Source organism: Pseudopodoces humilis, chromosome 9, assembly GCF_049639895.1.
Source record: "Pseudopodoces humilis isolate 2021_Gansu_Grassland_sample_001 chromosome 9, ASM4963989v1, whole genome shotgun sequence".
NCBI classification, from domain to species: Eukaryota; Metazoa; Chordata; class Aves; order Passeriformes; family Paridae; genus Pseudopodoces; species Pseudopodoces humilis.
The window spans coordinates 33,475,826-33,502,921 of record NC_142208.1 but is presented as its reverse complement, the minus strand read 5'-3'; the positions used below and the strand labels follow the sequence as shown (position 1 = coordinate 33,502,921).

The 27,096-nt window shown below is 43.0% G+C and overlaps 1 protein-coding gene across 1 annotated transcript in view; it reads left to right on the top strand.

The window, feature by feature from the left end:
* Window positions 1-26,857, top strand: part of ADAM12 (ADAM metallopeptidase domain 12) — a 169,929-nt gene extending 143,072 nt beyond the window's left edge. The window contains exons 13-23 of the mRNA XM_005528869.3: window positions 3,410-3,499; window positions 4,791-4,986; window positions 12,190-12,298; window positions 12,398-12,596; window positions 15,104-15,181; window positions 17,873-17,981; window positions 18,464-18,599; window positions 19,218-19,326; window positions 19,779-19,961; window positions 24,273-24,385; window positions 25,723-26,857. Coding sequence (XP_005528926.2) covers window positions 3,410-3,499; window positions 4,791-4,986; window positions 12,190-12,298; window positions 12,398-12,596; window positions 15,104-15,181; window positions 17,873-17,981; window positions 18,464-18,599; window positions 19,218-19,326; window positions 19,779-19,961; window positions 24,273-24,385; window positions 25,723-25,783 — 1,383 coding nt within the window. The 3' untranslated portion in view covers window positions 25,784-26,857. The remainder of the gene's footprint in view (window positions 1-3,409; window positions 3,500-4,790; window positions 4,987-12,189; window positions 12,299-12,397; window positions 12,597-15,103; window positions 15,182-17,872; window positions 17,982-18,463; window positions 18,600-19,217; window positions 19,327-19,778; window positions 19,962-24,272; window positions 24,386-25,722) is intronic.
* Window positions 26,858-27,096: the final 239 nt, after the last annotated feature.

The window sequence follows — 27,096 nt, the reverse complement described above, 5'->3', positions numbered from 1 at the left end:
TGGGATTTACTACTCTAATCTGAGTGGTTCCAGAAAACCTGTGTGACTAGTTACTAATTCACTGCCTAGTCATTTATACCGGCTGAGTTCTGTCCGTGGTGTTGCAGTACCCCAAGAATGAGTGATATTAGGATTAAATTCTTCTGGGAGGGTGGGGAAGCACAGGGTGCCCAGAGCAGCTGGGGCTGCCCCTGGATCCCTGGCAGTGCCCAAGGCCAGGCTGGACATTGGGGCTGGAGCAGCTGGGACAGGGGAAGGTGTCCCTGCCACGGCTGGGGTGGCACTGGATGATTTTCAGTCTCTTCAAGCTCAAACCATTCCATGATTTTATGATCAATTTTAGATTATATGACTAAAAATGCCTGATGTGCTGCAGTGTCTGTAGAAGGAGGGTTAATGTAGATTATAGATGTAAAGATAAAAGAATGAAGAGAAGTAAAAACCCTCGGTCTGTGAAAGATGAAAATGTATCTTTTAGAAGCAGCTGCAAGGGGGAAAGGAAAACTACAAATTGCTAACTCAGAAGTCAGACAAATTACTTCCAAATGTAATTAGGAGCGAGTGCCCAAACAGCTGTGACATGCCAGGGACGAGTCAACACGGCTTTTGTGCCAGGAACTCTTGTCTTAGAAAATCTTGTCTTACAAAATCTTGTCTTACAAATCCAACTGTGCTCTGAAGGGCTGAACAAGTGGATGGGAAGGGACAGGGCTGTCACTGCAACCTGTGAGGAGCTCAGAGAGGCTTTGGACCAAAGCTTCTCTGGGAGATTGAGCAGCTGTAAAGGAGAGAAAACTGCATGGGCAAAAATGGGGTTAAAAGATAAGAAATACAACCAGGTGTAAATCATCCATGCAGTGGAAGGAGATCTGCTGTGCTGTATCCAGGAGATGTGTCCTGGGGACTACACAACTCAGCATTTTCATAAACAGCCTGGGAAGAGGAATAATCTTTAATTTGCTGATGATATTAGTTAGGCTGCTAGAGATGAAAACTGGCTGTGAAGGACTGCAGAGAAACCTTCTGAGGCAGCTGGAACAGGCATTAAGATGAGAAATGGGACTCACTGAGGAGTGATGCACATTCCAAAAACACAAAGAAGATGATGGGCTCTGAGCTGACTCTGACCATGGAGGAACAAGACTTCATATTGCAATAAATAGTCTCATGAAAATGTCAGCCCAGTGCTCAGGAGTGGTCTAAAAGGTAAATAGGCTGTTAGAAAGTACTAGGGGAGAAATAGGAAAACAAAACAAAGCACCAGCAGACCTCTATAAATCTGCTGTGCCTGAAACTGCTTGTGCAGGTTTTCCCTACCCCTCCCTGATCCCAGGGAGGATAAAGCAGAGTGAAAAAAGATTGAGAGAAAAACAAATAAGGTGATTCAAAGTTTCAAAAGGGCTCTGGCTGGAAGAGAAGAAAATGAAGGAAAATGCAGCATAAGCTGATAAAATTGTGAGGGGAATGGGAAGGGTGAGTGAGGAGAGATTGTCTCCCATGAGAAATGAGCAGATGAAGTTAGAAAATGGCAGGTTTCAAACAAGCAGAAAGAGCTGCTCCCCTGACTGTGTTGCGAGTTTCTTTACCCTGAGTCTTACAGCTGCTAAAAATGCCCGTGGAGCCAAGGGGAAGCCAAGGAGAAGGCAGGAGCTTGGGAAGGTGCCAGTGTCCTTAAACATCTTCTGCTGGCTGCTCTCCGGGGGACACAAGGACAGAAGAGTTTTGGGCTGACCCAGTGGGGTCTGTCTTGTGTTCTTAGAAAAGAGAGGGTGAAAACCAGGTGTCCTGTCCACAGGACAGAGCCTGACATCATGTAGGCACTGCTGGAATTGTTCTGGGGTTGGGCTCCTCAGGTTTCTTTGAAGAGCTAGGAGAGCCACACTGAGAAACCTCCTCCCATCATTGCTGTTGTTATCAATAATAACTAATAATAATAATAATGATGATAATAACAAACTCCAGCACAGCAGTAATTTCAGGTGGCAGTCTCCATCCTCCAAAAGCCTGCTGAGCCTTTCTTGGTTTTTTTGCTTGTTTATGTTAAAATCATTCCTGACAATTTGATAGCCCAGGCACAAAAACTATTTACCAAGCTCATTCCCTGCAATGAGCAGTAAGTGAGGCAGCAATTGGAAATTTCAGAGGCTGCTGAAACACCACTCCAGGAGCTGTGTCTTTATCCCAGTCTGCCTGTGGAATGCTGAATGAGGATGGGGTAGTGCAGCTGACTGTTTCAGAAGGACCTTCATGGGACTGACACTCAGCTCTGCTTATCTCATATTATTTTTGAGGTGAATTTATAAAACATGTGTCTGTGCAGGGAATGTTACTCCTGACGTGCAGCAGCTGCACAGAAATATTTCTGCAGCCTGCCGCCTTCCGGTGATCAAAAATAGGAGCAGGAAGTTGTTCCTCTGCTTCAGAGCACAGTTGGCTTTGGCATATCCAGGAAGATACTACCTAAAAAAGAGTGAAATACTGAGAATCCTTCTGGTTTTTGCTGGTGAGTCAGTGCCAGCCCTGAGAAGTTGAGAAGCTTTCAGAAGCCAGTGAAGTAACAAGAGGCTGTGGACATAGCTGTAACCCCTCATTCTTCCTGAGTTCCCTGTATTGGGAGTGATCCCTTGCTAAATCAAACAGACTTAACACAGCTGAAGAGCAATTTCATCTGCTGCTGTTTCTGTGAGAGAGATGAGATTCCAGCTCAGCTGGTGTAACTTGCAGCTTGTGGGCATAATCCTGGAAAAACAAATCCATTCTTTTCTGAGGCTCCTTACGAGCTCGTTCTACTGACAATAAAGTTTGCAGGAGCCCACACACGGCACCATCTAATCCACAAGTGTGAAATTGGGATGTATCACTGAGTGAGGCTGCAATTCATGCTCATTCCATATCTCAGAGCTCTCTTACTGGTGTACTCTGATAAGGGATTACATGGAATCGTGTCATTGTCTTCCTCTGTGGCAGCCCCAGCCTCCATCCAAACAGGAGCCTGGCCAGCAGCTATCACAAAATAGAGCTGTAGTCCTGATGCTCAGCAACTGCAGCACAGCTCCTGGATCCTCTCTGGAGGCAATGGAAACATTCCAGTGATTCCTGTGGAAATAAAACACTCCAGTGCTCTGTCAGGATCGGTGTCAGCGCGTTCGGGTTGTTTGTGATATTTGGGTTTAGATCCATAGCTGGAATAAACCAGCCCCCCTCAGCAGCTTCTCTGGTTTTACTACACTTCCTGGGCTTGTTGAATCTGAGGGCAGACAAGGCTGTTTGGATCAGGTTGTCGAATTTCATGCATAATTCATGGTTTCGTGCCCAGCTTTTCTTGGCAGAGCTATAGGCAGCCTCTTGATTTACGGCTCATTGTGACCAAATGTTGTCTGCTCTAAATTTCCTCTCCAAATTCATCCAGGAATGTACAAACCGGTGCTGTAACGCAACCACCTGTGCCTTGAAGCCGGGAGCAGTGTGTGCACATGGGCTCTGCTGCGAGGACTGCCAGGTGAACCACGGGAAATGGCTCTTTGCAAGGTGGGGAGGGCAGAATTCTGCGGGTTTTTCCCTGCTTCGGTGCAGTAAACAAGGATTTAGGACAAGTAAACTGGTGTTGATAAGCGTTAAGATACTTGCGTGTCATGTGAGCAATTAAAAAATTCCCAAAATGTAAATTATTGAAGGAGCAGATCAACAGATTTTTAAATTTGTCTCTGTGCTTTTTGTGGCCCCTTCAGCTGCTCAAGGAAAACTTCTTTTTCATGAACTTTTGGTGCTTAAATTTTTCTCATTCTTACATGGCAAGCAGTCATTAAATGCTGAACCCTCTTTTTTTGGGGAAGGCTCTTAAATTATTAATTCTGTCAACAGCATATGTATTTTTAATAGCAGATCATCAGCTGCTGTGGTCTCCTAACACTCTGTAAAGGCCATTTTGCCACAGGCATTTACCTGCTTGAATTCTCAGACCCTCCCTTGCCCATAGGCTAATAAAGCATCCAGCAAGTTGCCATCCTGTCAAACCAAGTGCTTGGAGCAGGGATCCCCACAGCCAGAAATTGCTTTTTAGCAAAATCAATTTTCATGTCCTTTGCTTTTTACCAAAGGCAATGTGATTAAAATTCAAGGCTGCTCCCAGAGCACACCCAACTTTTGTGGCTGCTGTTGAGATGTGAATGTTCAGACTGGCAAGTTCCACCATCAGTCCCAAAAAAAATATCATTTTCCATGGAAATCAGTACAGGACAGAACAGTTACATGGACTAGACTTGTAATTAAGTTTGAGGAGATCTTGATGCCCATCACAACAACATTTCCATGAGGAAATGTAACTCCATAGATTCATTAAGGTATGAGACCTATTCAAGATCATCCAATTGAACCTTCCAACCTGGGAATTGTTGGGCACCTGAATCCACAATCAAGTGGGCTGGTGGCTTCCTGAGCCCCAATACAGCACAGTGCTCTGTGATCAGCTGCCCAGGATGGAAAGGTCTCTGATCTGGCTTTTTCCCAGTGCTCCAGATCCTCCTTCCCAGAGTTTTTGTGTTCAGACACCATGGGGGAGCCACACTGCAAACATCAAGGGGCTGGGGTTGCCTCGTGTCTTGAGCCACATGAGCCGTGTGTGCAGCTTCACCCGACCCTCCCAGCACGGCTCAGCTCAGTGCCTCCGGAGCTCTGGAATCCCTGCCCTGTCCTCTGCATCAGCTGGGGCCAAGCCAGCCGAGAAATCTGTCCCTGTGCTGCATGGCTGACCCGTGCTCGGCACGGCCCTTGAGGTTCTGTTTGTTTTGCAGCTCAAAGCAGCGGGGATTTCTTGCAGAGAATCCAGCAATTCCTGCGATCTGCCCGAGTTCTGCACGGGGGCCAGCCCGCAGTGCCCGGCCAACGTTTACCTGCACGACGGGCACGCGTGCCATGGTGTGGATGGCTACTGCTACAACGGCATCTGCCAGACCCACGAGCAGCAGTGCATCACCCTCTGGGGCCCAGGTGAGAGCAGCTGGACACAGCTCTGACTGAAGCTTGGGGGGGAGTAAACATCTGAAGGATGCAGCACCAATCTGTAGCTGTTTGAATAATGAGGGGATCTCTGGGTGATTCGTTCCAGCCTTGGTTTGCTGTCGTGTTCGTTTCTCTGCAGCAGGAGGTAACGAGGCTCGTGCTGCAACACGCTGCAAATGGATAGGTGAAGTCAGACAAATCATTTCCTCCTGACTTTGATATGGCCTGATGTCACCCCACAAAGTGCTGAACGCTCCTGGCAGGTTGAAATCACAGCCCTTTTCAGGCTGCTGTGTGAGCTTCCTCCTGTGCTCTAAACAGCTCATCTGCAAAACAGATGTGTCTACTCCATCCCCAGCCAGGGCTCAGCTTTTGACACTAACATGAGACTCCTGGATCATTGTGTGTTTTTATTAACTGTGTCACCTGGAAACTGCCTCCTGACAGTGCTTTTAGCAGGGTCTGCCCTGAGGCAGAAATGGATTTTATTCTCCTGTGGGAATTGCTCCCTTTTTACAGAAATCTGGTAACATGACTTCTTGAGTTGTTCTCAGCATCTATCCCAGGAAAGCTGTTCACCTTTCTATAAAGCCCTGTGACCCGTCCACTGCAGTGCAAGTATTAACTCAGCATTTTGGTATGAATCCAAATCATGTCTCCTTCAGCATCTCTGACCTTCTATCTCAAATTTGTAAAACATTTACCTCTCCTAAGGAGAAGCATTACTTAGAGACAGGTGTAATTATTTCTTTTAAACTAACTTTTCCTGCCTCTTTCAATTCAGTATCTCTAACTCTGCTCCAAAACTTCTGTATCAATATAATGGCACACAGATGTTTCCCTTGGTCAAAACCCTCCCCAGAACTCTGCTGAAGAATTTATCTGTTTCCTTCCCAGAGAACATGGACTTTTTGCAATCTGTCTTTAAAAGAGCATTAAAGCATCTCAAGAACCAGCCCCAGTGGTGCAGACAGCAGGTCAGCTTGGCCACGTGGGTATAAGAACACGTTCAGGAGGAGTTCCAGTTCAAAATTAAACCCCTCACATGGAACAAAGCATGCCTCTGCTCCACTTCCCCGAATCCCACGCGCATCGTAGCGTTGATATGAGCTCATAGAGCCATGGACAATTATAGCCTCCAGTCTTAGTCAGACTGGGACTTCTAATCCCTGGATACAGAGACATTTTCTCTTGTAGAAAGCAAAAATCTCCTCCTGAACCAGTTTCCCATGCCGTGGAAAGTTACTTGGTCAGGCTGTTCGTGGTTTCAGTGTCTGAGAAAAATTCCTCTAAAGGTCAGGGAGCTGAATTGCTGCAGCTCCTTGCCAGGTCTGCTTCCTAACGCAGCAATTCCAGCAAAGCCCTGGGCTCCCCTTGTTCTTTCCTGTCTTCCTTCTTGGGACTGTTCAATGTGAGCACTGCTGTGCATGGAGGCTCCAGGGTCCAGGCTGTGGGAGTCTGTTTATGAGAAAGATGTTCTGTTTGGCTGGAATACCCTTTGGTTTTTGTTTTGGGAAGGCCCAAGGATAAGGATTTTTAAATAGGGAGGATGGCACATGACCAAACCTGAACTGAAAGTCTCAAATCTTGCCATGTTTTTGGAAGTATAAATTAAAAATAAACACAGAATCTCAGAATGGTTTGGGCTGGAAGAGAGAGAACATCTTGTTCCACACCCTGCTATGAGCAGGGATATCTTGCACTAGACCAGGTTGCTCCAAGCCCTGTCCAGCTGGCTTTGGACACTTCAAAGAATGCCTGTATTCTGGATTTAAGGACTAGGGATGTGAACATCCACTGCTCTCTCACACATCTGGCTGAAGTATGAGCTGGCAGATGAGGGAGGGAATAGGAAGAGAGGTGAGTGGCTCATGCAGTTAGAAAAATATCATGGTACAGATTGAAAAACTACGCATCTTTCCAGCCTTGCTTGCAGCTCAGAGAGAGATTTCACATTCTAAGATGTTGTCTCTGGACTTTGTATCAAAAATATACATTGGAACCTTTTTACCAGGCTGTTGTGTCTGATTAGACCTGTTTTTAACAACTGCCTGTGTTGGAGTGAAGTAGTCTTGTGGTTTTAAAAAAAAATAAATTCTCCCCTCTACAGAAAAAAACAGATCACAATTCATTTTCATTCTCTTCTTATTTTCTTCTTCCCAGTAGGAGAAATCCATGCAGAACAAAATACAATAACTTTTCCTAAAATAATATCCAGTATATTGAATTCCTTATTAATGTCTTCCCTTGTACATCCTTCTTTATTCATCAGGTTATAGATGTCCAGAAGCCCAATGATAAATGTCAATCTTCATGTTTTTAGATCTATTTAAAGGAAAATGATGAACACTGTCAGAGCTTGTTTACATTAGGCTGAGCAGTAGGAACCTGTTTCCAGAAAAGCACTTGCATTTCCTTGGGGTTGTTTTGTTACTCTCAACACAGTGATTCAGATAAAATAGAGGAAATTTTTTTTTTTTTTCTCTTTCTTATCTGCATGGAAAGCTTGGTGGGAAGGAGAAGGGAGGAGCTCCTGAGGACAAGCTCTGAAAATAGCCATGAATTCCTCTCAGAGCCCAGGTTGATTCCAGTCTGCTCCCAGAACACCCAGAGTTCTCCATTCTCTCTCTCTCCATAATTCATGTCATTTTTATCCTTGGGGAGCAGGAACTGCTGGTGACCTTTTTTTGGTCCATATTCAAAAATATCAAATTGCACTGATCTGACCTATTGATAGCAGTGACTGAAAAATGCGTCCAGAGTGATGCTTTGTGTGATGTCTGTGACTCCACTGGCATTTTCAGGAGAAACAGACACAGATAGAGCTGCTTAAGACAGAAAAATCATTGATTACCAAGGAACACAAGATTCTCAGCTTTAAACTCATGGCTTTTTCTACATTGACAAGAAAATGATTCTTTAGGGAAGTCTGTCAGTTTGTTTTCCTGTATTTCCCCAAGTGGGAAAAAAGCAATGATTTTTGGGGAGCCAATGGCAGGCATTGATTTAATAATTAGAACACATTTAAATGTGTTGCATGGACATGGTCATTCTTTTAGGCAGGAACACTGCTAATTTAGATGTCAATATTTGTTACCGTGGGAGAACTTTGCAGGTTTTGCCAGGCAGAACCCTACAGACACAAAATAAATGAGCTGCCCACCTCAGGTATCTGACCAAACCATTGCTAACTTGCTTTTGAAAAAATGCTAATTGTCCAAGCACTGCAGTTTTCTGAATTCAGTGAAATCAAACTATTTTGATCATCACAGATTTATTGCCAGGCCTTTTTCTTCTGGAGACGGGGAAGATATTAAATCATATTCTCAGGGGTGGTGACATCATCCTCCTTAAATGAAAAAAAATGCTCAACCCCATCTTGGTCTTGCCCAGACAGGGATCACCAGGATGGGGAAAGAGGCCAAGGGAAGCTTGTGGAACTTTTGCTTTGCAGCAAAAACAAATTTAGTGAGGCTCACACGACAGAGAACTGTGTTTTTTCTGCTTGTATTTATTTGTACACTTGTTCCTGGTGCTGGCTGGCACAGCCTGAGCCACAGAACTCCAGCCTATTACTCAGAGGGGTTTTTTTCCCTCTCCCCACCCACAGACAGCTGGGAACTGAAATGAAATGTCTTCCTTTTCTGCTGTCAGCCTGATAGAGGATGTTTCTCGTGTTCATGGAATCAGCACCATGGTCAGAAATTTCCCTCATTCCTTTCGAGAGACCGTGCTGGTGTTTTCCTATGGCAGCAGGTTTGAAATGACACAGCACTTCTGTGTCCTGCAGCTTCCTTCTTTTTATTATTATATATTTTTTGTGACTACACAGGGAAAGAAGTGGGTTCATCAATATACACATTTGGAGGAAAAGACCCAACAGTCTCCAGGCTGCAGTGGTGAGCTTTGACCTTCTGCAGCTTCCAAGGGTTGATTTAATCCCTTGAATGAGGCTTGGCGTGGAAAGGCTGACAGGACCTTAATTACAGGGTCATGATACTATAATTACCAATAGTAAAGTGAAATAAACTCTGCTCATCTAGCTCAAACTGCTTAATAACCACCAGAAATCCTTCACAAATCATTTTACCTCTGCCTGCAGAGGTAGAAAATAGAGGAAGACAGGACTTTCTGCTTCAGTTTGTGTGGTGCAGTCGTGATAAATGGGTTTCCTCCAGAAACACAACATTACAATTCTCTTCCTTAAGCATCCTCTGAAAACCTCCTTTTTAACTTGGTAGCTCCATCTGTTCAGCATCTTACCCTCTGATATGTTTTCATCCATAAAAAAGTGCAAATATTGTGAGAAGCCAGTGGGGAGAGGGAACAGCCATCTGAATCCCAAGCAACAGCGTGTCTTGGTTGGATACCAAAGGCAGAAATTGAAGCTGGATTTTGGTTTCCAGGCTGCAGATGATCATTGGGTACCAGGTGTTTTCACACAGACTGCTCCGAGCCTGGCAGGGGAGTGTTTTTTGTGCTCCACGAGATGCTTTTTCTTGTCAAGTGTTATTAGCTGGAGTTAAAGCTCAGTGTCTGAGCCCTGCAAGGACGCTGCAGATGTGTTTTCCTTCCTGCGGGCTGCTTTCCATCATCTCTGCGATGCTTGACTTCTGAATTCAGGAAAAAAACCAGCCACACAAAAAAACTTTCACCAGGTGAAAGAGGAAGAGAAACACCTTAAACTCATTGTTCAGTGAGTGCATTCCCTTTTTAAAACCATTTTTAGAACAAGCCTTTGTTACATCCCTTGCAGTCAGAGCACAGGACATGAGCATTCATTTGGCTGTTGGCAGCTTTGGAGAGGACACCACTGAGGGCACAGCATGTCTGGGCTCTGGACTGCTGCTGCCACATCTCCAAGGGAGCATCCAGCCACTGCAATTCCATGGCATCAGCTGAGCTGGGGCTCCTGGCCAAAAACAAAACCAGGAGCAGTTGCATAAAACCAGGGCTGCACAAGCTGGTCCTTGCACAAGTGGGAGAAAAAGCAGTTTTGGAAAGAGCAGTGGAAAAGCTTTTGGAAAAGTAGCTTTGCTTGGTCTCTTGCTCCCAGAATGTTTCTTCCCTCCCCAGCCCTTCCAAAGCTGCTGTAGAATATGCACATGGTAATGTTTTTCTCAAGCTGAACAGTGAGTGTCCCCACCCTGGAAAGATGAGGAGGGATCCACGTGCTGAAAATGTAAATTTAACTTTTGCTTTTTCTGCACAGTGCCTTGTCTGGATGCCTTTATTGATTTTTTTATTATTATTATTATTGCTTGAACTTTAATGAAAAAGAATTGAAAGAATCCTGTGTGACTCCCTTTTAATAGTTCCAGATTTGAAAAAATATTCTGAACTCAGCAAGCTTGATCGTAATCTTCCAAAGAATTTCAAGCTCTTGTCCTTCTCTCCAGGGAACCAACAGCTCGTATTCTGTTCCTTCTGTGCCTTTCTTTCTGAATTTTCCAGTTTCAGCATGTAAAAATGTTAGAAAGAGAAGAGGGTGCCATTTTAAGCCTGTACAAGTTTGTCCTTAATAGCATTAGATTGCCGTTCAGCAGTACATAGTATTAGTCAAGCTTCTGACTATGAAATGAAGATAATTAATTGAAGTTTTAATCTCTGGTTTTTTAGTGAAAAGATGCACACTGGCTGGAAGTTTTACAATCATATTTGTATTTTCTTCTCCAGGAATCTGACTCCCTTTTTTTTTAAAGAAAAAATAAAAAAGAAACATTTTCCTCTTTGAAGGCTTTCAAATGAAATCTTCAGGCTGGCTTAAATAAATGCTATGTTTTACCCACAGTTAGAGGCATACACACTTGGAAGTGGCTCAAAACATTTGACAAAATGTAGCATTAGTTGAAATATTCTGTCTCTGGTAAAGATCAGGAGCACTGTAGAAATGGGATATTCTCAGCCTTTGGGCTATCACATCACTTGCTGCCAAGTTCTTTTTGCTTTAGTTTGGCTGATCTGTCAAAAGCACAGAAATGCAGTTAGCAGGTCTCTGATCAGAGTTTTAGCCAGAGTTTCTCCTCAGCTCCTTTTCTGCTCAAAGCCAGTCTCCCTGTTGGAGCAGTGGAAATGTTGGTGGTGACTTGATGGTGCTGTTAATTATTTTCATGGAAAGAAAATAAGGAGTAGTAAAGAGCCCTAACAAAGGGCCTCTTAATCTTGAAAGGAGCAGCAATTATTGGCTGGAAATGAAAGCCACACTTCACTGTAGAACAAAGGGATTAAATTCCAATACACAGGCTAATGAATTGTTGCAGCAGTCAAACCAGGGAAGCAGATCCTTCACCTCTTCAACATTCTAGATGAACGGATGCATCTTCCCCTAGAAGACATCCTATAATTGGTTGTAATCTAGAGGGAAATGAGCAGGATTGTGTGTATAAAACATGAGAAGAGATGTTCTAATAGTACCCTTGACCTTCTGAAGTGCAGGGATGAATAGTCTGCCTGCACAAGCTTTTCCAGCCCTACTCCCACCAGGGAAGTTCCTTTGCCATTAGGATATGTCTCTGTCAGAAAAGACCACAGTGGATAAGAAGCAGATGCTGCCTGATCTCCCAGGTTCCCACTTCTACCACCATGGCAGAAATGCCCCTTCTTCCATGTCAGTCCTTCCTCTCAGGAGTGGATGTCCTGAGGGTTAAGGTGGGATGGGTTCCTTCCCTCTCCCCAGTACTTCAGCCTGAGTTAACAGCAGCACATTTCCTTTTGCAATGTGAGGTCCTCATATCTTTACACCCAGCTTACAACTGGATGTTTTTCCTTTTGTTCTCAACTGCAGTTAAACAGGCCTTTCTTGAAAAGAATTTCCTTTGGGGTCTCACTAGAACACCGACTCCTGCAAAAGAAAGGAGTTAACTTTCCAGCTGGCCTTTGTCTGTCTGGTATTTGCTAGAAGTTTTTGTGCCCTAGGAGGATTGGCAAGAGGGCTTTCACCTGGGGAAATGCTGGAAGAGAAGGAGTTCTGCATTGTCTGTTGCCCAGCACTGCCAAGAGAGAGAAACAACACTGGCAATCCCACACATCCAAACTCTTCCATTAGCATGCGGACCCAGCACCGCTGCTTTGTTGGGCCTCATCAGCACGCAGCTCACATCCTCCCTTTCCCCTAAAGCACCAGCAGAGCTCAAAGGAAATTATTAAAAACACCTTGTATGAGATGAAAGTTCTGATTAGCTTTTGTTTCAGGTGCAAAACCCGCTCCTGGGATCTGCTTTGAGAGAGTCAATTCTGCCGGAGATCCTTACGGCAACTGCGGGAAAGACTCCAAGAGCTCCTTTGCCAAATGTGAACCCAGGTAGGGCCTCTCCCTGCAAACTCAGCAACAGGTGCTGGGAGAGGGCTTGGAATATGGAAAATGCTTCACCTTATCTTTGGTTGTGTTTATTTCCATCAGGGATGCGAAGTGTGGAAAAATCCAGTGTCAAGGAGGAGCAAACCGACCTATAATTGGTACCAATGCTGTTTCCATAGAAACCAACATCCCACTTCAGGAGGGTGGCAAGATCCTGTGCCGTGGCACCCACGTGTACCTGGGGGATGATATGCCCGACCCTGGGCTCGTGCTGGCAGGAACCAAGTGTGAAGATGGAAAAGTAAGATTCTGGAATACTCCCAGACAAGGGGAACATCACTACCATCATTCTGCCAAGTGTTTTGTACTTCTTTTCTCTTTGGGTTTTTTTTTTCTTTTCCCCCCACAAAATAATTGCTTCTCATGCTCAGACTGAGACAAATTTTACTCCCTTCTGGCCACTGTTCCAGATAACAGATTTTCAGATGCAAATCTGGGCAACCTGATCTAGTGGAAGGTGTCCCTGGCCATGGCAGGGGGTTGGAAATAGAGGAGCTTTAAAGTCCCTTCCAACCCAAACCATCCAGGGATTCTGTGCAATGCAAGTTGCTTAAGTTTATGACTGATTTTTTTGAAGACGGTCCCAAGTATCTGTCCATGGAGGCTTGAGGTTTTCTGCAAAATAAGTACAGCAAAATACATTACAGGCTTATTCATGAATTCCTGAGTTCAATGTATTCCCTTTCCCAGCATCTCTGGCATTGCAAAATTGTCATTAACTTCAATTTAGGTTTCAAAATGTATTTTATCTTCTGATTATGCCTCCCCACTTCTTTTTTTTTCATGCAGGAAAACGTATCTCTGTATGCACTCTTAGAAAACTATAAACCCATTGATGCTCAGCCACCAAAACAGATTTTTGCAATTGTGTTTTGCAAACTTTGTGAATTACCCACTGTGAATGCAGCCCAGATTTCACATGGCTGCCTCATTCTAAGTTTTTCTTTCGTGAGGAAAGCAACTGAGAAAGATGGGAGGCAGCCATGAGTTTACAGGGGGAGGAGGAATGGAAAGCAGTCCAAAAGCTATTGAAATGAAGGAGGTTTCCATACCCTCAGTGGATTGCTTGCAAAAAGGAGGAAAAACAAGTGCTTTGATAATTTGTGGTAAATTCAAGTAAGCCTCTGAATTTCTGAATGCTTTTGAATTATGTTGGATTATCTTACTGTGCTGGGAACAGGTTTGAAATCCATCCCCAGTGAAACCACAGCTCTGCTACAGGAAAACAACCCTTACAACATTTCTAAGTCAATCTGTTATAAAAAGTCTTTTCAAAGGCAACTCAGCGCTGAGAAAGCACCCCATTATGTTTTACTAATGAGTATTTAATCTTTCTAATCTATCTAATCATACACATCCACACTATAGAATACACAGGCTAATACTTCTGAAATTGTATGTTTTACTTTGAGGACATTAGTGCATTTGTATTATGGATTAAGAATATGAATTTAAATATTCTTGGGTTTTCTCAACTGGAGATGCTCAATTTGAAACGCAGCCATTTTAATGTGATCAGAATTCTGGGAGCTGCTGCTCTGTGAATATTTGAATTGTGAATAGTGCTGTAATCAGACCATATTCTCTCCATGCCTGCATGTTGATGCCAATTCACTCTAATTTCCTTTCCATTTTTCCTTCTCCCCAGGGGATAAGTGCCCTGATTAAGCATCCCTGTCGCCTCCTTCAGCACTATTCCCAGCTTAATGCTAATTATTGTGACTGACTTTTAGTACTACTGAACTGCACTGCAGTTTAACATGAGCAAAAATGTGCAGTGTGGGGCTTTTTGACCTTTTTGTTGTCAGCATAGCATAGGAACAGTTATCCCAGTCCTAATTTCTTCTTTTTCCGGTTTGGAGTAGGGTAACTTCTCGTTACTGACGTGCTCATCAGTTGTGTGGTTGTTTGATGTTATTATTACTCGGCACTAATCTTGCTTAACCTCAATTTTCAGCTCCACTGACAAAGTAAAGTTTATCTGCAATGACTGGAAAAGAAAAAAAAAAATTGAATTTCATTCCTATGCATATGCTATTTGTTTACTTCCATTCCCTATAAATATTAAATGTTAAATAGGGTTGGTTTCTACTTGACACCCAAAAAAAATGGTTTAATTTGGAAAAACTTCGAAAGCTCTTGATTTTCCTGGAAAACAATGGTGAGCCCATAAAAATCAATGAGCCCACTTAAATATTCACCTACCCTGGGTTCAGGTTCTGTACTGGAATGAAAAATATTTCTCTGTTGAAATATGTCTGATGATTTACACCATGAGGATCCAAAGCTTTGCTCGAGGAATCATCTGCTGCAGTGAAGACAGGAAGGCAAACAGAGCGGGAACCTGAAGGAATCCTGCTCAGTGCACTCCTAGTCCTGAAAAAAAATGCAAATTACTGATTTTTAAATTGGCTTAAAAACCTCCCAAACCCCAAGGCCTCCCCACTGGTTCCACTTGAGTGGAGCTGTGAGGGTTTGCTTGCACAAGCTCAGCATATCAATGCTATGAACTGTGTGTGAAACCAGGGCTGGCCAGGAGAGCAGAATTCAACGTGCTCAGATTTGGATTTCAAAGACTTAGAAAGAGCTGAGGAAAAGAAGACACCCAGTCCTGATGCCCTTTGTGTCAATATAATTATATATATTTGCAAGTTGAGAAATATTTAACTGCTGAAAGAAGGGATATGATGCCCTGGGAGCCCCAGCAGTTCTGTCCCTGTTAAAACTAATTTATTTTTTATTTTGCAGATTTGCCTGAACCGGCGGTGCCAGAACACCAGTGTTTTTGGAGTCCATAAATGTGCCACCAAGTGCCATGGACGTGGGGTAAGCATCCCAGGGAAACATTCTTTTACAATCACTCAATAACCACTGGACAAGAAATCACTTTCTGTAATGGCTTTGAGATCTATAATTGCCTGCAATAGATCAGAGCCACTGCAATACATTTTTATTACATATTTCCATTTTCACTGTCCCTTACATGAAATCGGTTTTATTTGACAAAGAAATGTTTATCAGGCAGTAATTATCTTGATCTTAATTGACAGCCTGTGATACAAAGGAATCTTGTAATCCTCAAAGCAAATTGAAGCCTAACCCTCCATCGTGAAGAATTCCCATTAAAAATCAAAATGCAGTTTCTCCATAGTTACAAAGAAGTTAAATTCTTTGAATTGAGCATTGGAAGCATTTGGATTGAGAGGCAAATGAAACAGCATTTCCAAAAACATTAAAATAAAGTAAAACCCTATTGATGAGTTTTGTGGCATGAAAGTGGCACAGAATGAAAAATGTGATGATATCATTTATTAATATCAATGGTTTGAAACCCACTTTATATTATGATAATGTTAATTATGTCAAGCTTTGCCTTATTAACCTTGATGTGCTTATGAGCTATTTGTTTCTCTGAAAAGCTGTGGCAGCCACATTGGAAGAGCCATAGAAATTCACTGTCCTCTCTGAGGAAGGATTTTAATTTGCTTTAACTTATTTTATCACCTTGAATTTGCAAAACTGAGCAGTGTTGGTGGTGTTGCCTCTTAATCATTGAGTTGGAATGAGCAGAGGTTTGGAGTGGCATTTTTTATGTCTGTACAAACAAGAACCACTGGTGGCAAAACTGACCTGGTGGAATTGTAAATGGGAATTCCTGCAGTGCTTTAATTTAAAAAATAATGCTTAACAAAGTATATTTTTAATTATCTTGCTGTCTTTGAAAAGTAATTTTTAAATTTTTTTTTTATTTTACGTGACCATAGCCAATCTGAGCTCTCTGAATATTTTAGTGCTCTGCAGACACAGTGTTTCTGAAAGCCTTCCAAGCTGACCTGGCCAGAATATTGCATGTTCAGAATAACCCAACACCTGTGAAGTGATTTGTATCTTACTGAAATCTCATTTATTAATCTGTGCTGTGGGTTCTCTGTGGTGGTGGCTGGTTGGTGGTGGTTTGGGTTAGCACAGAGTTAAGGATCTTATTGACAACAAGCCTTCAGCCCAAAATCTTTATTTACAAATTGATTTGAGCACCTAAATGTGACATCAAATCCTGGGGTCAGTTTGGGGCCCCCTAGGACAAGACATTGAGGGGCTGGAGCGTGTCCAGGGCAGGGAATAGAGCTGGGAAGGGGCTGGAGAATTCCTGAGGAGCTGGGAAGGGGCTGGAGAATTCCTGAGGGAGCTGGGAAGGGGCTGGAGAATTCCTGAGGGAGCTGGGAAGGGGCTGGAGAATTCCTGAGGGAGCTGGGAAAGGGCTGGAGAATTCCTGAGGGAGCTGGGAAGGGGCTGGAGAATTCCTGACGGAGCTGGGAAGGGGCTGGAGAATTCCTGAGGAGCTGGGAAGGGGCTCAGGCTGGAGCAAAGGAGGCTCAGGAGGAATTTCTGGCTCTGCACAAGTCCCTGGCAGGAGGGGACAGCCGGGGGGATTTGGGATCTGCTCCCAGGGAACAGGGACAGGAGGAGAGGGAACGGCCTCAGGCTGGGCCAGGGGAGGCTCAGGGTGGGATATAAGCAAAATTGTCTTAATGGAAAAGCTTTTCCAGCCCTGGCACAGCTGCCCAGGGCAGTTTGGAGTCCCCATCCCTGGAGGGATTTAAAATCCATGTGGATGTGGTGGCACCTGGGGCCACCTGGGGTGGCCTTGTCAGTTCTGGGGAACGGTTGAAGATCTTAGAGAACTTTTCCAACCTGAACAATTCTGTGACTCCATGCTTTCTGTCAATTCAGCACAGAACTTTAAGCTCTGTGTTCACCACACATCAGCTGCTTGAGGAGTAAGGAAAGGAAGTAACAAGCATGGGACCTCCTGAGGGAAAAGCCCTGGATCTCCCGGCTCCCTCCCCTCTGTGCAGCGGGGCCAGGCTGTGCTGGGGATGGGCTCCAGCCCTTGGGAGCTCTCTGATCCCCCAGGGACACTGGATAGACCCGGCCTCGCACGCTGCTCCCTCGCTCGGATTAAAACCTTCGCAACCCGCAGCGCTGTGTCTCTGCAGACAGCACAGGCGGGATATCAGAGCTCCCCCGAGGGTTTCCTCAGCCCTGGTCCCACTTTCACAGGTTTCTCCAGCAATTGGTTCATGTTAGAGCCACGGAAAAATCCCTGCTGGGCCCAGTGCAAGGCCTTGATGGAGAGGAGAGCTCGGGGGGCTGACAAAGCTCTGCAGCTCCTGTGCAGGCAGGAGGAACAGAAGTTAGCAGGCAGATAATGCTGCTGCTGGAAGCAAAGAGAGAACAAGACTTCAGAGGTGTCTGATTGTCCTCGTATTATTGACGTTGTCAGCTGGGGCAACTCCAATGATTACCTGCCAAAGAAATAATGGTTTTTAGGATCCCTCTTATTCCGGAGCAAGTTGCTCTTTGCCACCTCAGTGTGCAGTAGGCAGCTATCAGCACATCTCCTTTCTTCTCTAAGTTTTATTCCTCTCTGATGTGTCACTGTCTGATTAGAAGCTCTTATCAGCCAGGGCTGCTCTCGGATGTTTTTTATGTTAAGCCATTTGTCTTGTTTTGCAGGTCTGCAACAACAAAAAGAACTGTCACTGTGAGGCTGACTGGGCCCCCCCCTTCTGTGACAAGCCAGGCTTCGGTGGCAGCGTGGACAGTGGGCCCATCAGGCAGGCAGGTCAGTGGGAATTCAGGCTCCACCTGTTTCATTCCAAGATAAAGAGTGGAAATCGGTCAGCCTCAGAAAGAATTGTTTCTACACATTTTTAATTTTATGGGATTTGATTATTCCGTGCCAATTTTTCCCCAGTGTTGGACCTTTAAGGACCTCAAAGAGATGTTTCTGGTTTATGTGTGAGGACATGACAGGACAAGCACTCCCCTCACAAGTACATGTATAAACTAAATCTGGATGGGCAATAATGTCTGTTTTCATATGAACAATACCATTATAAACCAAAATGGATTCTCTTCCCTGCATGCCAGATGCTGCAGCAAATGGCAATACTGAAATTATGACATCATGATTATTTCCATGACAAAGCTTCCCATCATGATTTCACTACTGAAAGAACTTTTTTTTCTGAAGATAGCAAAGCTACCCTGGTCAGGCACTCAGCAGGCCCTTGGAAGAAGTTAACTCCATGTGATTTTTTGCAGACAATAAGAGTTTGACCATAGGAGTGCTGATAACCACCCTGTGCCTTATCTTTGCTGGATCAATCATGTACCTCAAAAGGAAGACTTTCATGAGGTGGTTGTTTACAAGCAAGAAGACAACAATAGAGAAATTAAGGTATGCCCATTTTCCCTAATTATATTCCAATAGATACTAAGGAAAGGAAGCAGTAAACACAGCAATTCTCATCACTGTGAATGTGTTAGAAAGAGGCAGCCTTGACAAAAAAAATATTCACCATTAACAGCAGCATTTTCCCTGGGTTGGTTTAATTTCATTGATAGGCAGTAAATAATGCAGATATTAGTTTGAATATATCCCTCTTTCCTTTTGGGATGAAAAATTAAGCAGCGATGGAAGTATCGCCTTTATTTTCATTTGCCTGAAACAGTTTCATTACACTGTGTGGCCTTTTATCTAAACTCAGTTGAGTGAGCTGAAACTTTCCTATTTGAGGTCATTACTGTTTAAATTTTAGATTCATTAGAATATTCTCCTGGGTGTTACAAAGCTGCATTTCCACATATTGCAGAAGCTAATTTAACAGACTACTGGTTTCTAAAAAATCAATATTTATTTTTATTATTGCAGGAGTGCTAGACAATTTTTACTTCCCTTGTTTACTACAATCAGGCAGAAAGCCATTGCAAAATCCCATTCTGAAAAGAGGCTCCTGTTTAAGAGAATATTACAAACTAGAACGTTGTGTTCGACAATTAAATGTTTGTGTTGCAGGTCTGTGAGTCCAGCAAGACCTTCCAGTTCATCTGAGCCAAATCGTGTTCATACCACATGTGGTAGTAAAAACCTCATCATGAAGCCACAAAATACAACCATACAAAAAGTGAGTCCCTAGTTTTGAAAAAAAAAAGTGTGAAAAAAAAAGTGAAAAAAAAAAGAAAACCAAAACCCATGTATTTTGGATCTCAGTTAAGTGATTTATTATAATGCAATAATTGCATGAACTTATATCATGTAGGACTAACATTAAGGAAAATGAAAGAGGGTATAGGCTTAAAAATACATCTCTGGCTTCCCAGTTGAAGACAGGTGGAGATGTCCAGTGCAGAAAAGAAATAGTTTTGTCTCTAGGAGAGAAAAACAAGGGATTAATACAGGTTTTAAAGTAGCAATAGGCCAGGTTTGATGGGGCATGGAGCTCCCTGCTGGGAGGTCTCCTTGCTTATGGCAGGGGGTTGGAATGTGCTGGTCCTTAAGATCCCTTCAAACCAAACCATCCTGTGATTCTGTGCCAGTTCTTGAAATGTATAACTTTGGTTGGATGACTTTTCCCAGAGAGATGGCCCGAGGCGGCCGCTGCCATATCAGATCATCGACATCAGCAGCCCTGTGAAGACACACGAGGTGCCACCATTAAAAACACCCCAGCGAGTCCTGCCACCCCTTCCCCAGCTGCCAGGCCACCAAGCTGGGCCTGAGAGACCCCTGCCAGCTAATCCTTCACTGAGGTTCTGCCAGGTAATCATTGATTCTCCTCTATTTAATATTTACTCTGTGAGTGTCTGGAGAAATGAAGTGTTTTCTCATCTTTCCTGCTGCCCTTTTCCCACAGTGTTTCCTTTATACTTTGTGTGAGTTTAGAGCTGTGCTGTAGAAAAATCGCTTTGTGGCAAGTGGGGCTGTGATCCTAAAATTTAGGATTCTGAACTCTGCCTTCACCACTCAAAAGACAACAGGAAAAACACATTAGAGGCAGACACAGGCTGCCTAACCAGAGGGGAGCTCCACAGTTTGTTGGTGAGGTGCCAGACACAGAGTTTAGGGAGTCACATTGCAGGTGTGATGTGCAAAAGCAAGAGGTGTCTTAGCTTGATGTGCTTGTACCCCGGTGGTTGCACACACCACAGCCTGTTTTTCGACCTGAAAAACCCTATTTTATGCAGACATACCTTTCATTGCAATGTTTAAGTAGAGATGGTAAATATTTTTTATTTTTGAATGAGGTGCATCTCAGGGCGCTAGACAAGGCAGATGAAGTTGTCTGTGCAGTTGTCTGTGTTAAATAGTGTATTTTCTTGTCACTGGCTGCTCCCTTTTGGTGGCATTTGTAGAGAGACTGTTTCTAATCAAAGCAGCTATTGCTGTTGTGCAGCCGTGGCGCTGTTCTGGGTGTGGCACTGGGTTAAAACAAAGTGAATGTTCTTAACGAGATCCTTTCCTGGTCATGGATAGGAGGAGACAGCTCTGAGGCAATGCTGGAGTGCAGGGCTTTGGAAAGGGATTGGAAAAATAACACAAACAGGGATGAGAGAGGCTGCCCAGAGAAGTTTTCAGGTTACCCCAGCATCCCTGGAAGTGTCCAAGGCCAGGCTGGACAGGGCTTGGAGCAGCCTGGGATAGTGGAAGATGTCTTGGCCATTGCAGAAGCAAATAAAGTGTATCTAGATTTAATTTTTTCTAAGTCTGAACATTGTATCACTCAGGTTAGACTGACTTTCACAACTGCAGCCAGTGTTTTATTTGCTTTTTCCTATTCCGTCTTGCCATTCATTTGCCTTTGCAGGGGAGTAAGAAACCCTGACTCTTTCTAAAATAAATTTTGTTGGGAATCGGAAGCAGTATTGATTCCTGTTGCTTGTCTTTAGCTCCAGTGGTTTCATTGTTCATTTTCTTGTATTCCCTAACATTCACAGTAGTCAAAGGGAAGATTTTAAGTGCAAGTGCTTTTCTGTTCCTTGAGCAGAATATGGATGGAGAAAAGGCTTTCCAAGGAAAAGGAAAAGTAACAATTTCTCATTCTGCTGCTTTATCTGCACCTGCCCCAGCCTCACTGCACACCACAGCAGCCCAGTGCTCCTCTACAACTCACCTTCCTAAATCCTTGTGCTCCAAATCCCACCCAAAGTGCCAGGTGAAATACTGTCACCAGCAAAGACTGACAGATCTGAAACTGCCAAAAAGCTTTTCAGCCTGGCAGCTCAAATTAATTGCGACAGTTCCTTCATCAAGCAAAATATCACCATTTTCAGTTTCTGCAAGGAACACAGGCAGGACAAACGGGATCAGCTCAAGGCAGCCTAAAGAATGAGCAAGAATGGATTCTTTCAAAATTATAACCTCAATATTGTCAGAAACGGCTACTTTTTATAGCAGAAGGACACAAAAAAACAGAGTGGGGAGAAAATCTTTCATTCTTAAGTTTTTTCCCACAAAGCTTGGAAGTAGTAAATTAGCTTAAGAATAATTTGGGATAATAAATATAAATACTACTTCATGTATTGCTTCAGCTCTCTCTTGGAAGCACATCCAGAAGGTCAGCAAGAGGAAGGACTTTAAAAATCGTTGCTACATTCAGGATGTCATCCAGATGCTCAGTGCTGCAAGATGGTGCTGTAAATTATATAAAATTTCCTTTTAGTTGTTAGTAAAATAGTTAAAAAACACAGACAACACAAAATAAACCGAACCAATCAACCAAACAGAAAATCCTCAGCGAATTAGCTCTTGCCAAGATTAATATTTAATTATCTTTTGACTGAAAAACAGCTTTTCCTCATTTCAGAGGCTCTTGCAAGGCAAACAGTCTTTATTTATGGGCCAGATTCACAGTGGGTATAAATCAGCAGAGCCCCATGTGAAGCAAGGGAGTGGTGCAGGTTTATCCTAACCATGGGTTCAGTCCATGGATTTAGTCTGTTCCCCTCAATTTTGTTACTTTTAGCATTCCATTGCTGCCTCTGACACTCTCATCCTCTTATTACCAAAATATATCTCATCTTTTCCAGCTCATCCTAATGCCAGGAAATAGAAGTTTGTGGTTTTACTTTTTCCTCAGTAAAACTGAGCTCAGCTCAGCTCCTGCTCCTTCTGCCACAGTTATCTTGGGAATATCTGTCCTGTGACACCTCAGCCTGGCTGTAGGCACAGAGGGATTTCTCTTTCTTCTTTAAAAATCAGTGGAAAAAACCTGGAATTTCATGCACCTGATGTCTTCAGAGCTGCTCAGCGTGAGAATTGTGGTTTTCATTCCAGTATTTAAAACAACACTTCCCCGAACAGGGCCTGAATGCATTCCATGCTGTGTTGTGAGTAAAAAAACTGGACAAAGAAATCCATCCGTAAATTCTTTGTGATTTTCTGTGATTCTTTGTGAAAGGCTGAAGATTTGTAGGGGAAGAACTGGAGAAGAGAGGAAGAGGAGTGAGGAGCAAGGCCCCACACAAGTTAACAAAACTTGAAAACGAAAGAATAGAGAGGACCCCCCTGTAATCAGCCTGGGGGATGGGATTTATTTCTTCAAAGAGCTTTTCCTCTGTTCCTAAGGTTGTGTGTTGTTGGTGGCATCTCCTTTCTATCAAGTGCTGCTCCATTTTCATCTCAGCCACCATTTGTTCTCCTTCTCAATTTTTATCAGAATTCCCTCCCTTTTTAATTTTTTTCTTTCATTTCCCCTTTCCTACCAGCTTGCCACATTACACTTTCTGTCAGAACACTTGGCAGCTTTCTCCTTAAGGATATTTTAACTTGAGGGCATTTTGAGTGGGAAATGAATGAATAAATAAATCAGGCATTGGGCCTGTGTATCCATCAATACTAGTATTTGTTATGCAGAGAATTAAACAGAGAGTGGACTTTATATGCAACTTTAAAATGTAGTTTATGGCAAATTTGAACTTATTATATATGAAATTTACTTAAATTCATGTATTTTCTTCTTTATCAAAATGCCTGTGGATAATCAATTTGCATTTCCTTCTTGAAAGATCAAATATCTGCGTGAAAAGTAAAAAAACAAAGGAATGCTCAAAACAAATAATGAAAAGTTGGACTTTATTCATGCTCTGATTGCTTGTTTGGATCACATCTTTCAAGGGATCTTTAATCAGATTATGCTTGTAAGCTCTTCTTGTTTCCTTTAACTTTACTAATGATACATCTGGCAAACTGAAAATAAGGAATGAAACTCCTTGGGAAAAGCGTGACTATGCAGCTCCAGTAGCAGAAAGATCTGAAGTGAGTTTGGGGGTAAAGTGGACAGATTTTGTGTGCCCTGAGCAAGCCACTTAATGTGTCCCAGCTCTCCATGGTGGGGAGCACAAGCAGCCAAGTTTCCCTTTTGCAGGGACCACCCAGAGGAGCCACTGGCCCAGCCTGACAGCAGATGACTTCTGGTCTTTATTAATGGAGCCTTTAATTCCACAGAATGAAAGCACAGCAGCGGCTCTGAGAAACAATTCCACAGATGCTCCCAATCCAAACCAGTCTGGGGCAGTTTGGTTTTTGTGGTCATCTGAATTTCCATTTTAAAGTAGTGTTGAGCATTCCCACCTTTCTATAGAGCTACTTCTACAAAGTTATGTACTGGATCCTTGCTGTTTTAATTTATCACCAGTTAAGTCCAGTGGAGATGCACCCTGCACTTCTAGAGTAAAGAATCAAAAGACATAAAATCATGAAAATATAGTATTAAATCTTTGATTTAAAATATAAGCAACAGCTTATTAAAGATAAGTTATTTTTATTAATTTAAACCTACCTGGTCATAACTGATTGAAAAATATCTTCAGTTTAGGTTTAGATTAGGTGTTGAGAAGAAATTGTGAGGTGGGGGTGAGGCCTTGGTTTTGCCCAGGGTTGTGGCAGTGCCCGGGGCCAGGTTGGACATTGGGGTTTGGAGCAGCCTGGGACCATGGAAGGTGGCACTGGATGGGCTTTAAGGTCGCTCCCAAGCCAACCCAGTCTGTAATTCTTTGAATTTATCCTGCTTGTGGCTGTGTGAAGGGTTTGGTGTCTGCTCTGGAAAGTGACAGGAGCTGGTGTTTCCTGCAGGAGCCCCCCAAGCCCAGCCCTCCTCGGAAGCCTCTCCCCGCTGACCCCCTGGGTCGAGCGCGCCAGGGCCCCGCTGGACACCCCAAGGCTCTCCCCCACGTCAGCCCTGCCAGGTCAGTCCTCACCCTGCTGCCCGAGGAGTTCAGATTTTATAATTTTCATACATTTGTAACCCTGCAGTTCTTCTGTGTAGAACTCTAAACTCTGTAGAGTGCCCACTGCCGCTTCCCCATTTTGGTCAGACACCACAATTCCCCTCCGGGCCTGGGAACCAGGGACACCTCACTCAGGCCCTGAGAAATGGAAACAAAAGTGAGTTGAGGGGGGAAAGTTTGAGGTAAATTACTTCATTACCTGAAGCTGTAATTGGAAGATTAACCCCTAATGTGAAAATTGACCAAATTTATAAAAGTATGGAAGCCTGTGACCCACTGGCCATTTTGGGTGTAGGCTGTGTGGGTGGGCTTCATCTGCCTGAAATGTACCTGAAGGCCCTTCAATAAATATAGCTGCTTTTTATTCCCTTAATATTTTCTGGCTTCTGTTTTTAGGTAGTCCCAAAAAGGTACCAATCCTAACACCTGGGTTGTAGCACTTCAGCAGCAATGTGGCTGAAATGGCTCGAGGAACTGCTGCAAAAACCACTTCCAATATAATTTCCATCTCTAATTTTGCTTATCACACTGCTTCTCACAGGGAGTGCAGCAGCGCAGTTGCTGTGACTCCCACAGAATATGAGGATTTATAATATCTGTGAAGGTTTGACTGTAAACATCTGGCTGCCTATTTACAAAAATTAACCAATAAATAATAAATTTGCTCTTCAGACCCCCCTGCATCTGAATTAGGCTAAGAACTGAATGCTGTTAAAATCGGCAACCAATAAAAGCAATTTCCTGATCACCCATTTCCCAAGGAAACATCATTTGGCATCATCTGAAAATAATAGCCAAAAGATTCAAAAAGCATAAAAATTGTACACTTCAAAAATCTAAAGTATGTTTGAAAAAAATAACCAGGAAGTGGAATAACTACAACCAATGTTAGTGAGTTTAGTCAATGCTGTTTTCTTACCCAGTATTCCTCAGTTTCCTGTGAATAAAGTAAGCTCCAAAGAAGATAAAAATGGTGTTTTAAGCTACAAGAATTCTACCAGTAAAGCACTTAAATGCTCAGAAACATTAAAAATAGAAACAGAGTTTCTTAATATTTAGCAAAAATATCGCGAAAAGAAACTTGATTAAACTCCTGGCTGTCTATTCTAGTCAGATATTCTGAAAACAGCATTTCAAGCTGACTCCTCCAACTTTTGGAGTTCCACTACAAGTTTTGGAATTCCACCTGGAATTCTGCAACATTACTGACATTTTTGATCAGGTACAAAATGGATGAGCACCCAAAGAAATGGAGAGATGAAGTAACAATTTGCTGTTTTCTTTCTTTCCCACAGACCTGCTCCCAGACATCCACCGCAGGTATCCAGGTCCAGCAACACGACGGACCTGAAATGAGTAAAAAAACCTGACACCTTTATTTTCAAAAGTGAAGACAGAAGTTTGCACTATCTTTCAACTCCAGCTGGAGTTCATTTCTTTGACAATACTTAGAATTTTTAATGTTTAAAACAGCATTATTTTTAAGAATTCTGAGCTACTGCCTTTGGTGCTGTGCTGTGCTATGGTGCTCTGTATACTTGCTCAGGTACTTGTAAATTATTAATTTATGTTGAATATTTATTACAGTGCAGTGCACTGTAGTAGATATTTTAGTAGATATTTTTACCATAGCTGAGTTTTCCTAAAAAGGAAGCCTTTTTTTTTTTTTTTTGTAATATTTCACTGAACTTGAATAATTCTGCTCTGTTGGTCCTACGTAGATTTCTTAGTTTTGATCTATTCTTTAAGGAGTGCTGATACAGATCAATGAAATGTGTAAACAACTCCATCTCAATGGTTCCTAACCAACTTGTGAATAAAAATGGCAGGGTAAAAAGACAAAATCTCTCCTGGAACTCAGTGAAATGCCTGATATCTGCACCCAAGGTATAACCTGTATTTAACCAAAGGCTCACTGTGCTTGCAGCTGTACTGTAATCTCAATTTTCATGTTACTGTTAGAGATCTTCCAGAAATCTCTGTGCTGGAAGAGGATGTATCCACCTGGGAGAAGTCCTCTCACTGAAGAAGTACTGTATATCACAAAACTGTGTTGTTTTTAACCTCATTTTCCTCAAACACAGCCTGGTTAGTACATATTAATGCAGATATCAGGCCTCCCTGTGCCATCTTCCTTTCTGATGCTTTGGTAATTAAATTCAACCATCTCATTGCTGTCCTGATTAGACTGGCAGTGCATTACACCCAGGGCTGGGGGGAAGCCAAGAATTACAAAGAATTATATTTTAAGAATCAACTTTTATATTATTTCCTTTTGCCTCACCGCTCTGCTTATCACCTGTATTTTGCATATTTACTACTGTTTTGTATTTAACTTCTACAACGTTGCTCTGGGTTTCTTAATTCCCAAATCAAAATGTGTATTTTAATACATAGACTTGGATTATCCAAAAAAAAAAAAAAGAAAAATAGGTAAGTTCATCTCTGCTCTGTGATTACACCTGATCTCTTCTGTGCCTTCTCAGTAGCACTGCTGAACACGGTTTCACCTGTAAAAACAACAATTTCCAAACATCACTTGCAGCAGAGGGAGAAGGGACTATCACCATTAATAGGATGGTTTCCTCATTGCTTGTGGTTTTTGTTTCCTTAAGCAAAAATAAAAGCATTGATAGAAACTTGCATCTGGCTTCAGGAAGTGTAATTGT